At 32.5% G+C, this 14,124-nt stretch overlaps 1 protein-coding gene across 1 annotated transcript in view; it reads right to left on the bottom strand.

Annotated features, from left to right (window-relative positions):
* LOC111086152 overlaps nucleotides 1–14,124 on the bottom strand; it is a 44,825-nt gene that overhangs the window by 7,444 nt on the left and 23,257 nt on the right. The window contains exon 5 of the mRNA XM_022387842.1: nucleotides 11,677–11,785. Within this exon, the coding sequence (XP_022243550.1) occupies nucleotides 11,677–11,785 (109 nt within the window). The remainder of the gene's footprint in view (nucleotides 1–11,676; nucleotides 11,786–14,124) is intronic.

The following is a 14,124-nucleotide window of genomic DNA, read 5'->3' as shown; positions in this document are numbered from 1 at the left end:
AGTAATTTATTGACTATTCCTTCATCTATGTCATTGATGTAAATTGAAAAGAGCAAAGGTCCTAAGATTGAACCCTGGGGTACCCCACTTGTGATGTTAATCCAGTTTGACTGAACTCCATTTGCAACAACCCTCTGCTTTCTTCCATCTAGCCACTCTTTTATCCAATTTGCAAACTTATCCCCAACACCTATAGAACTAATTTTTTGTACAAGCCTTTTATGTGGCACCTTGTCAAATGCTTTCTGAAAATTCAGATACACCAAATCTACACCCTTACCCTCATATACATAAGCAGTAACTTTTTTAAAGAATGTTAAAATATTTGTAAGATTTTCCCTTAGTGAAACCATGTTGACTATCCAATAAAATTCTAAACTTTGTTAAACGACTTTGCAAAGCATCTTTTTACAGACTTTCCAAATTTCTTCCCACAACTGAAGTAAAACTAATGGGTCTATAATTACTGGGACAATTTTTATCACCTCCCGTGAAAAGAGGAGTTACATTAGCTAACTTCCAATCCTCTGGTACCTGCCCACTATTCAAGGACTGATGATGAGGAAGGTGTTATGTTCTGCGAGTACTGTCCAAAATTTCCAAAAGTTACTGATACAGAAGGCCAGTTATTCAAAAGAACTGGGGATAGGAAACAAGGATTTCAAAAAGACACATTAAAACTTAATCAGAAAAGTAGAACAACAATCTAAGCAATAGCTGCACCCAAGTCAATTCCCATGGCCAAAAGTACAGAGTCTCATGAATGTATACATTATTAAAAAATTTACTCATTTGTTTAATACTGCATATTATATTGTACAAATGCATATGTCATTACAAATATTTGAAACCCTTTGTGAACTGCAAGATATAAATGGTGTAAGCTTAAGCAAAACTTATCTCAATGCCAATGATTAAAATTATTTTGCCGTTATTAAGGCAGAAATCATGGAACAAGTTGCTCCGGCTAAATATTTCTTTGTACTAGCCGATGGTTCCACAGATGCTGCAGTAATTGAGCAGGAAGCAGTGTATGATCGTTTTATGTGTAATGGTACACCAGTCACCAAATCAGCACAGTTCATTGCTACAGAATCCTTTACCAGTCAAAGTGTGTATGCAGGCATAAAACCTGCTCTTTATTCATTGGAATAAATCCTGACGTTATGTCTCATAAACAGATTAGTTTGAATCTTGATGGTAAAAGTGTTAACATGGGGCAACAAGTCAGGATTATAGGTCTTAGCACACAAAGATGTCCCCCCCCCCCACCACACACACTTGTCATCCACTCCATATATCACAATCTGGAGCTCACTATTTTAGATGTAAAAAAAGATAAACGTTACCTTTATAGATTAAATGACACCCTCAAACTTATATCCAAGTGCTACCACTATTTCCCAAAACATAAAAGAGAACTACATAATATTGCTGCAACTTTGGATGATAAATTGGTACACCATGGAGGCATACAACATATCAGATGACTTGCTAGTCAGGATCATGCTTTAAGAGCCCTTCCTCAGAATTTCAAAGCAATTGTTGTGCACTTGGAGGATATTACTGGTACAAGTAATCAAAAAGACAGTGCTGAAGCCAAAGAAATCTTGGAATATGTTCAAACAAATTTTTGCACTTTATGACTAATTACAGAGCTGCTCTAAGTACCATGTCACAAGCTTGACAACTGCTTTGCTTAAACTGGTAAGCCTCAAATCCACACTAAGCCAAAGCCTGAAGAAACACAAGAGGAGTTCAAAGACTTATCTCTTTATACCCCTAATGTTTTGAGTGTTCTGCCAGACCTATTTTTATGATTTCCAAATAATTATTACCATACCTTATAAAACTCCAATTTCAACCAAAGATACATAAATGTTATCGAACACTGTCACTGTCCGATGGGTAAATTGGGATTTTTGACCAGATGCTGATAGCATCCACTCAGGATGAAGGAGTAAACACTCAAAGGAGAATTGGGTGAAAGGTACTGTAAACCCCTGTATAATGAAATGATTGATGGAGCTATGGTCTATATTGATGCAAGACTTGGGATTTTACAGTCCACCATTCAGTAATTTAGGTGAAGTGTTCAACTTCAACAACTGGCCACATAACACTTCTGAATTAGTGAATTATGAAACTGAGGAGTTGGAAGGGATCCTAGACCACTTTATTACACTTTTTGGGGAGGAACACAGGAAAGGTATCTTTGAGGAATGGTTGCTCTTCAAGCCGTTGTGTCAAAAATGAGAACTTCATCTCAGCTCCAACTGCTCAATTTGCCAATGTTTTGCATGTTGTCAAGATAATGAGGATCATTTCAGTCAGCACAGCTGGTGATGAGAGGGGATTTTTAAGCATGAACATTGAGAAAGACTCTAAACATACCAAATTACAAGAAGACACATTGAATGCCATCATGGAAATTAATGAGAATGGTACTCTTTTGAAAGAATTCAATGTTTTATCTGCAGTGTCAAAGTCGCTCCATGAGTAATGAAACTGTTGTTAATTTTGACTAAGAAGCTACTTACTAAGTACTTACTTAGCTATGTTTAATAATCTTTATAACACAAGCACAATGCTATTTAGTCAGACTGTCTATCAGCATTTTACGAACACATACCTAGGCAATAAATTTGATTTACATTTCAAATTATCTGGTTACAATAATTTACAAATTGAAAAGTCACCATACCAATCTGCTACACTAGTCAGAAAACCATTTGTTGTTTTTTTGTCTTGACACTGTATACCAAATTACTTGGGTCTACATTTATTTCATGTTTGCCAAAAGTAAAGAGCAAGAACAACAGTTAATAGTTTTGTCATTTATTTTATTGACTTTCAGAGACAATACATATATCTAGTAGATTTAACATTTATAAAAAGAAATTATTTTTAAAGCTGTAGTAATAGTTTTAATCACATTATTTTCATAAAATTTGGGCAAGTATTTTCCAACTGAGGACAAGTGAAAATCATGTGTGCTTGCCTCCCTGGACAAGTAATATATTTTTAATTTTTCACCTCCTGACATTATCCTTGGTCCTGTTAATGTCTGGCGTAGATGTGTTTTCCTACCTCTGCAGTCATTGAAAAATTATGAATAAGATGTCTCTTAATTTTGTTTTCAGTGACATTTTTATGAATAAAAATTTGTTTTATCTGTTCTCTTGTTTTTCCTTTACTATTCATGTTCAACTTCTTCTCTACAGTTCTTTAACTTTCATTTTTGCAGAAACGTCTGGCTATCAGAAATTTGGAATCAACTAAAAGAATAGCCTCTTTTCATAATTGTTCCAGTTTAAACAACACGTGGTTGTCTTGAAATAGACTATTAGAGAACAAGACATTTTCTCTGTTAGAAGTGAAAGAAATCTTGATGCTGACCCATGATTGTGTGACAAACACATTTTTTAAGTAGGGAATACATTCTTTAAACAGATTAAAGGTTTAGCTATGAGGTCTCTCCTGTCCCTCCTTTTATGCCAGTTGTTTATGTTTAAATTCGAAATGAATGCATTTAATACTTCTGAGGTGAGACCTTTGGTATGGTTAATGTATGTAAACGTCACATTTTTGGTGTGATAGAGTGATGTTGATACATTAATGCAGTTTGAAGAATATGTTAATTTGATATGTCCAACAATTCAATTTACACTGGAGATGGAAAATAAGGGTCAGTTAAATTTCCTAGACATAACAGTCAAACAGGATAATGGGTTTCTCTCATTGTTGGTTTACAGAAAATTATCTTCTGTCTCCCATGGCCACAAAAATTATCTACCTTTTTCTAATCTTTAGAGCTTTAAAAATCTATGCTCATGATTATGATTTAGGATCAGAATGAACAAGTAGCTAGAGACAGAGGCTATAATCCCAAAATAATTGATAGTGTGTACAAAAAAAACAGCAATAAATCAAAAATGTCATCACATACAAAGATAAAAGAAATGGTAAAGAGTAGGTAACGTAATAAAACATACAGATTCTTGTGCACCATTTTCTCTGAATTGTAACTTAAACAACTGTCTCACAGGTATAAAAAATAAAGTAGAACAAGTTGATAAATATAGTATTTATATAATTCTATTGGCAAAATTTGCAGAAATTAGAAATTTAGGATAAGAAACATAAAAATGTGGTAGAAAAATGTAAAGTAAATGCATCAGCCTCAGCAGAACATGTGGCAAGCACATCTGATGTTATGGACTGGAATAATATTAAAGTAATATATCAAGTGGAGTTGAAATGTGAATTAAATATCAGAGAAACAAAAGAAGTTGAAAGAAAAAAAAACAAACCATAAACAAATATTGTGCTGAACAAAGAGGCTGGTCCAGGTTTAGAAGAAACAAAGCACTAGACATACGTTTTATATACTCTTTGGTGTGTTTAAAGTCTAGACAACACTAAAGTTATGCAAATTATTGATGTAGGTATATAAGTCATGATCAAACTTTAACTTTACTCCTTATAATGGTGGCACAGAACACCAAAACATGTAGTCATTTAAGGGCCGGAATCTGTTTTTAATAAATTATTTAATGTACATTTATTTTAATGTTGTACTCCATTTAATTGTATACATATGACAAGTGCCATTTTAAATTATTTAGGTATGACATTACTCTTGGTTTCGTTGTTGTTTGTGTCTTTATCTTGTTATATGTAGATGTATTTGGAAAGCCTCTCCTATCTCAGTAGCCAACAAGAAGTCTAGCAGAATGAAGGAAGAAGTACCTGCTTCAATTGTGGCTTACCCATTCACTGATTTCATGAATTTCCATATCTTATCATCAGACAAGACCAATGGAAATAATTACTGCTTCATCCTGTAACAAATGCACCTAATTTGTTATTCGATAATATTCAGCAGACTAACTGTTTAATTATTCTATATCTATGTTACAGATTTTTTTTTCTTTTTCACCAAAGGTAAAATTGAAAATATCTGTTACACAATGCATTAATATTACTAACACACCTAAATTAATTTAGGTTATTAGATGGCAATTACAAAGGACTTAAAAACCCCATAAACGTTATATATGCATCACCATTAAAAGAAAACTAAATGTATTACTTTGGTTTCAAACTGTGCTGATAAGCCTTAAATAAACAAAACTGCAGTTAACAGCAGAGGGCACAGCCAATTAAAAGATGCCTCTACATCACAGATGATATTTTCAATTTTACCTTTGGCAGAAAAGAAATCTGAACATAAATATTGTAACACTTAATAAGACTGTGCAGAATTATGGCTGACAAGAGGAAACTGGTGAAAGTGAGGACTCAATTTGAAAATGCGAGAAGGACTGGGAGAAGTACTCTCTTAGGCCTAGAGGTTTTGCTAGCAATGATAAGAACTGAAGTATTTGCTATAATGCAAATACTCCGAATTTCAAGAAATGACATTTTATTAACAAACATATAAAGTAGTTACATAGAGAATTATATGACTCCATATAGATAATAGAAACCTAGTAAAATACAGCAGATCAAAGGATGTTATAAAAATAATGTGGACACTCACTAGCAAACCACATTATCAAATAAGGGTGAGATGAACTCAAGACACATTACATGGGTTAGATAGCTATATGTATTCCAAGTGTTTATCTGAGAATCATAGAAATGAAGAACTACAAATTCTAAACATGAAACATATGTGACACTCTGAGATAAAGCAGCAATTGTTTAAATTAGAATCATAACTAGAGGAAGATACATTATAAAAAACAGTTAATGGGACTTTCAAGAGAACTAATGAGTGGAGTAGTATTTGTGAAGAGACTGAACTTACACGGCTTGTCTCTGTACACCTTGAGTTAGTAGTCTCGAGTGCTTATGCCAAGGATATCAGATAATTGTTATAATTATGGTTTAGTGGAAGATTCCACTTGTTCCAATTAAGCTACAGGAACTTCTACTTCTTGAACTTCTTAAAATATTGTAAAGACACAGAAAAATGGATATAATATCATGTGTTTTCAACTCTCATTCTTTTTCTCTCCTGCTCCAGCTTGAAGATCCAAACTATGGCTGTACTTCAAAGCCTTCAAGAGTTTCATCGTACAAACTCCTTGTAAGTAAGCTATCTCTGATCTAGTCTAACTGTGTTTCTCTTATATAATATTGAATATATAATGTATAAAGAGAGAAAAGTGAAAAACACAACTGTATTGAATGAGTAATAAGACTAGTATCAGTTATCACTGAACTGCTAAGATATATATACAAAGAACTGTTAATCAAGTTGTTTAATAAAGACTATGACTGAAAGAATTTCTTGTATTCTGCTAGATGCAGTCTCTAACCAACTCAGGAATTATCAGAACTTACCACCTGTCTCACTTATTCCCATGTATCAACTTTAAAGGATACACTCGTACATTCTTTGTTAACATCACCATCGTGTTCTATGTCCATCTCATGTTTAGAATGTCTAGCTTACCTTTAATCAGTAAGTGTGGATTAAAATATGTATAACAATTGACATGCAGCATTTATCCTACCTAATGCACTTAAATTAGGGAAACTAGGTAACCAGTTAAACAGATTATCTGGCCACCACAGAGACATCAAAATTAAGGACTCTAATATGCTAACAGGACTAGCAACACCAGAAAAAACAAAAAACTGATGCTTCTATATTTACCTCACAGACTCTACATCAAATGAAAGATAATGCTGTTAGGAAATTTACTGAGGCATGTTTAAGCAGAAACATCAAAATATAATATATATATATATATTTACTTGTTACTGCCATAATCTTAAATTTCAGTTAAAATAATATATACTTTTGTTTATAAAATCTAAATTTTTTAAAACATACATCAAGACACATGGTAGTGTGTTGTGCAGCCAAAACAACCTGCGGAACACACAGTGTGTTATTAATAGGAGTGAAAATTTCTGTAGCTTGGCCTGTGGTAATCCAAACTATCACATATTTTCAGTGGATGTGCTCTACTGGACCCTTACTTCACATATCAAATTACAAGGCAATCCATTAAGAAATACACAAGATATAAAATCTCCAATTTTGATTGAGTTTCTTCTTTTTTTCTTTTCTTCCCACCAAAAGTAAGTAAAATGTATTTGATAAAAAACATACTTAACTTTCATAGATTTTTTTCAAATTTGGTACATTGATAGAGCTTTACAATGTAAAATTAGGTGTCAAATTTGGTCTAAATATATACATGCTCAAAATTATTCAACAAAAAAAACACTCAATTTTAACTAAAATTTTTGTGCATGTCTGGGAAAAAAATCAAGATATCAGTCTGAAATTTTTACTACAGCTTCATCTAAGAGCAAAAGTGAATGATTTTAAATTTTTTGTTATTCGGATTAAAGGCAGCTGATTTAGAGCAGCTAAACCATAGGGTGAAAGCACATAAAGATGCCTAAATATTAGTTAGGCCAAGCAAACTAGATTAGCAGTTTCTAGTTCAAGTTTTCTAAAGAATCATATGGGTGGATGGTTATTATTCATTACCACATTTTAAGCACACATTTGCCTAACTTTAAGAAATTATACTAATTAAAGCAATTAGCTTGATATGGCTGTACTGAGTGCATGTGAGTGATGACAAGAAACTGTTAATCTAGTTTCTATGGCATTACTATAAAGGAACTTATTAACACTGTTTTAGAGAGGAGAAACTTCCATCATATATTTTAAAGAATCTGGTTTGTTCTGTAAAGTATAGGTCAGTTCCAAATATTAGGGTTGCACAAAAATATTAGAGTTGAACAAAAATTGCAGACTAGCTGGTTAATGAATGAATATTTCCTATAAAATTCTTGTCAATGCTATAAGTGTAGATATCAGTTTGGCCACCAATTTTGATTTAATTCCTTTAAGTCGCATGCCCAATCCTTTCTTGAGTGCATCCTTTTTTCACACTTAAGGCATTTTTGTATTAGATTATATATATATATATTCATGCTTACTCAGTAACGTTTTAAGCAATACTTTCTCACACACACACATATATATTCTATTGTTAGCACACACACTGTTCTTTCTAAGCAAATTCCATTTGTATAAGTAATTTTTATTTTATCAGTTCATTTTTAGCTTTTGTATAGCAAGCAATTTAAGTAGGCTCATGGCCAGAAATTTGTGCTTTAAGAAAAAATAAAAGGAAGACAGTTTATACTTCAAGAATGTAGATTATTATATCTTTATTACATAGTAAACTGTACTCTTAGAAAAGCAATACATAAATTAAAATAATTAGTATAACTGTAGTTTTGATTTAGAAGTATGTTAGATTTATGCGATCTTACATTTTTCAAACTTTGCATGTTACTGAATGTTTCCATCTTGATATTATTTCTATAAAATATAGTAGTTGCACATGAATTTTGTGTAAACTACATTAAAAATTATAGTTTTATAACAATTTTTGTGTGGACTGTACAAACATAACAATGGATATATTTGTGAAATTAGACATCATTTTACTTATGTTTAGCCTATGATAAAAGGCAAGTTGGAGTTGTGAACATATACATCGAGTTAATCTGCAGTTTTCGATCTTTATCTTTTGCTATGAAAAGCCATCATTCTTTATCACTGGTTATCTTATTCTTGAATATTGACTAGTATGGTCTAAAACAACATGAAGGACTACTTGTTAGCCAATATTGAAGCCATCCTTAACTCACCCAACCTAGGCAAGGAATTATCAGTGTGCAAGACCACTGAGGAGGACCCACCAGAAAAAGCAGTTGGATCTACTGCCATGAAGGAGATGTTAGAGAAGCTAGTAACATGGCAACCATCACCAATGCTGGAATATTCTCCAATCTTGAATGCGCAGAGTTAGAGTCTGATGCTATGACCCAAGAGAAGAAAAGGCAGTGCTAAAACCTAGAGGCAGAAAAAGTTAAAAAATGTTTACAGGATTGGTAATACCTGAACATCATCTTCCAAAAGACACCGTCAAATAACAAGAAGCAACCCAAAAATAAGAGGAAGTCTGCAAAGGGTCCAGCCACTCATACACACACAGCACTTGCCATACCAGATTTATTCTTAAGAGCCCAATGATCAATTCCAGAAGGGGTAGAGTTAGCAACAATGGACCACTGTCAAGCCCAACCTGTGAAGTGGACTGAAGCTTAGGCACTGATGCACTGCAAACAGTTATACTTCATGGACATCCAAACAATGACCAGTAGCACCCAGTATAGAAAAATCATGAACTCCAGAGGAGATAATGCATCTCCAGGAAGCATGCAGAGAGCTAGAAAGGCCTTCCATAAGATTTACACTTAAGAGGCAGCACCTTTGGAAAACATCAATGGGTTTCTGTTGTCTCAGTAGAGACAAAATTTACATAATAATCAATTAGTTTGTTCTTTCCTTGTTCTATTTTGTAAATTTAATTTTGGTTGTAATTTCATTATTTTGAGTTTAACTTTCATTGTTAGTGTATAATTGCCATCTAAAAAAGAAATTAATAGCTAACTCATGGATAGAAATAATGAAATAAAATTACATTAACTCGAAGGAAAGTTATAGGAAGATTATATTCCTTCATATAAAATTGCATATCCTCATGAATTGTTTTTATATTTAATCCATGCAATATGTTCACTTTCATTGGTCATAATTAAAGCAATATGGATGGACCATATATTCTCGATTGGGAAAGCCAACTAAAACAATTAAATTCCTCAAGCAAAATTAAATTTCTCAGGAATGTAATATTGTGATCCCTGTAACTAGAAAATGAGAATTCAAGGAAGATTAGCTGAATATTCGACTAAATAATAGTTTCAAATACAAAAATTAGGATGGTCATAAATTATAAATAAAAGATATTTTTACAAAATTCTTATTACATATAATTCCAACTAAACCTTTGTTTCAGTAACACAAACAAAGCTTTTTATTTAAATCTATCATAAAATCTCTATTTATTGAATCTTGAATTTTTCTTACTATGACTAACAACAATAAAATTCAAATTAATTTTTCCATTCACAAATGGCTTATCAAGGTGACTGGTGTATACAAATGTGATAGTCTAATGAATAAGTGTGCAATTGATTGTTCATTTAAACAATTGTTAATAGTTCAATTATCATTATTCCTATACAAATCATGTAAACATTTTTATAAGAGTGATACTGATAAAGTCTGAGAAGGATGCAGTCAAGCCCAGGTAGAGTTCTTGCAGATAAAGCATGACCCAGCCTAGGCAGAGGAGGCAAGTATTGCACTGAATAGAGCACAGGCTGTAGAGCTGACCAGCTTATAAAGCATTAGACATGACATGAAATGAACTGTGCAGCAATACCAATCTCATAAGAATTCTGGTTCTTCCATAAACTTATGGTTGCCAAGGAAACTAACAACATGGTACTCTACTCTGTACAGATGAAGAACAAGGTAAGGCCCTTGCACACAGATACATTAATTAATGTTACCATTGTGGCATGAAAGAGAGGCTCAAACTACAGCAATCTCTATCTGAGCTACAGTGCCATAAATACATCTAAAAATTGAGCTACAGGTCAGATAGTATAAGAATTTCCATTTTTAAGAAGCTTACAGATGCCACTCTGTTGAATTTTGTGTCAGGGTATCAACATAACTAGGCAACAGGTAGCATCAACATAATATGAACTGACGCCATTACCAAACTCTTACCCCAATTCTTGAGAGATCACTTTCTTCTTAAAAGCCATCAATTCATCATCCTACACAACATCAATGGCAAGAACCCAAAGAAAGCTGTAGTTAGAAGCTTGCCTATCACATTGAACCCCTGCTACCCTGTACTGTATAAAATTCAGAGTGGTTGTTCCCTATATGGATGGAAGAAAGCACAATATGTATATGGTAAATTCATCACCTGGATGCACGTTCCAGGCCATGTAGGGGAAAGTTAAGTGAAAAAAAACAACTGACAAGCTTGCAAGAGAAGCCCTTATATGAAAGCAAGCACAACTTTAATGGCAGGATATCAACATCCTCTACACTAGTAAGTATTAAGTGGCTACCATGGAAGGTCTTCATTAACTTTCAGAGGGAATAAGACTTCTGGAAAATGCAGTACCATATAGTATAGCTAGAAGCAAAGACAGAGAAACACTATGACAGTATACAGCCACTAGTAACATTTGTAAACGGTCTCACATGAAGGGTCAGCAGCTATCAAAGCAACCCTTGGGATTATCACCTGGTGCAAAACTCAACACCAAAAAGTAAATTTAATATTATCACAGCACTTTGATATTTCACTGTAGTACAACTGCTTTAACCAAGTCAGGATTGCTACCTGCAAATATGGCTCACTGTTATTGTTGAGATATTTTTATTTTTCAATTCTTTCATATATTTTCCATTTAATATTTTTAAAAACATTTAAATTAAGAATATTTCAGAATTCAATGACAAATAGATTGATAAGTCACATAACAGTGCATATGTCTAATGTAACAGATTTTCTCCCCACACACAGCTTCAAATGTTATGAATATTTTTACTGGAGAGCATTGAATTTTCTGACTCTTGAACTGGCAATAAGAAATACTGATATTAGTGTTGCTAAACATATATTTACATAATGTTCAGTGATTACTTCCAAGAATAAATCCAGTAGTACATTTTTTATTCAGTTTTGCTACACATACCTTTATGTTTAGTGATGGCTGCTCTGTAAGGGCTAGGAAAATACTGGGTAAGTTTCTTGCTATTTTGTAGGGTATGTACTTCTGTAATCAAATCCCACTGCTGCTCATCCTAAAAGAATAATCATAATCTAAATCCTATTTCCAAAATGTAATAAACTCTCTATTAAAATTATACAATTAAGTATTAAATCAGAAATACACATTTATTTAGAATTCTGATAAATAAAATAGTACCAGATTTATTATGAAGGGCCAAATTCAACATGTTGAGGAATATTGGGAAAACACAACTGACAACTTGGACATGATCAGTTTTTGAGACTTTGCCGATAATTGCTAGGGATAATTAATACAATGCATCAAGCAAACACACAAGTTCATTTTAATACTGCAATAGTGTAACCCTAAAAAATACATCTAGCATTAACACTGTTACAAAATTGGTATTAAGTTCCGTTATGGAGGTCTACCTCTTAATTATTCATTTTATCCACATTCTTCTTTTTTTCTCAAGTTTTAAAGAGCATTTGGGATTATCAGGTGTCAATGAACAACTAACATATCCACTCAATCATAATCCTTGACTTTCTTTTGATTGACAAAGTCACCATGAAATTTATTGATTTCAAAGACTTTCAACTGTATTCCATATCACTTCTCAAATATATTAACTGTTTTCATGAATAAAAAAGCAAATTACATACTAGGTTCATTCAACAATTACCAAACTACTTATTTTCAGAGTACTACTGCTATGATACCTTTATAAAATAAGAGCTGCACTTACGCATAAACAGCTACAGAGGTGGTGAAAGTTATATCAGGGTTTAAGTGAGTTCTTTTGAGGTAGAAAAAACAACAATATATAGCATGATAAAAAAGATCCTTCTAAAACTGAAGTTAGGTATGAAATCTTACTCTTTATGAAACAATACACTGCAGTACATTTAATTCCTGGATGACACACATGAACTTATGCAAACAGTCAAAACTTCTTGGTGATCTACTACACCACAGTATTAGACTTAAATTTGACTCATGAAATTCCAAGTTATTATTGCCTTTGGTCACCTCTAAAAATGGCTGGGTCAAAATATGCATGTCATAACTTTTTACAGAATTACATTCAAAATTTAAACAACTTTATTATGAAAGTCCCAAAACTTGGCATTAGAATGTAGTTGAGAAATTAAAATCCAAATTTTGTGTTATACAAGTTTTAATTTCTTAATTTCAATAAAGAACTATTTAAATAAATTCTCAATCTTCACTTCCCCACATCACATGATGTGTCTGAACTCCAAATTGCCCATCTTAGAATTTTTCCACTCTTATATGATTTCCCGAGTGCTTAGCTAATTGCAAAAACATGTGATAGATACTGAAAAGCTAGAATATAAATTTAAATTCTCAATCTTTTTGCTTTACTGAGATATAAAGAAAAGGCCAAAACTACATGACACATCCATCTCTTTCAGAAAAGGACAGTAATTCTATCTGACATTGTTATTGGACTATCTATAACCAATATAAAGAGTAGCCTTTTCTTTAAAATATTTCATATATGGTTATTTCATTCTGGCCCTCTGTTTCATTGTTTGCAATCATGGTGTTAAACTTCGAGCAGCTAATTGATTTTTCTTAACCTAGTTATAGCTTAGTTGGAAAGCCAGTTTAAGTTACAATAGTGCCTGATCTATTTTTGTGTTATAAAATGCATATTTTAAAGCAATGTGGATTATATTTTAGACAACCACTATAGTGTGAAAAAGTAGTTTTGCTTGCATAATGCATGTAATGTGAGGTCACGTGATCCAGCTTGACCCGTTTATTTACACTATGCTGTTCCACTGTGACATATTGTGTTTCACATACTGAGACATCTAATAATACTGTAAAAAGTATAATGGAATAAAATGAAAAGAAACCAGATATTAGTAGGTTGAGGCTGTCAGGATGACTAATTGTGACTTAAAATCTCAGTCATTTTAGAAAAAAAAAAGAAAGAAGGTATTTTTGATTTTATTTCATATTTTTCAACTTTTTATTGCATGTGCACTGATGATTTCACTAGTTAGTGTGAGAGTAGAGAAAATAAGATAGGAAATATAAAGTTTTACAAAATATATTAATTTAGAAGTTTATTAAAAAAGGAAACTGTAAAATGAAAATAAGTATTTTCATTCTTATAAAGAAAATCATTTTTCACTCAAACTGACTTGGGAAAGACTGTAAATTCACAGACAAATCTTCAGTATAAATACCATATTAACTTTTTTTTCTATAAACAACTGTTTTATAATGTGTAGGAGAAGCTTGCTAGAGCTTCACAAAGATAAATTTAGAATTATAGTAAACATTACTATGTATAGCTTCACAGAAACGGGGTTGTCAGTTTAACTCTTTCAGCATAGGCTCTGGCACTGGAACCAACCTCGTAACCATTTT

This window comes from Limulus polyphemus, unplaced genomic scaffold (assembly GCF_000517525.1).
Source record: "Limulus polyphemus unplaced genomic scaffold, Limulus_polyphemus-2.1.2 Scaffold884, whole genome shotgun sequence".
Classification (NCBI taxonomy): domain Eukaryota; kingdom Metazoa; phylum Arthropoda; class Merostomata; order Xiphosura; family Limulidae; genus Limulus; species Limulus polyphemus.
This window is presented reverse-complemented; position numbering and strand designations above follow the sequence as displayed.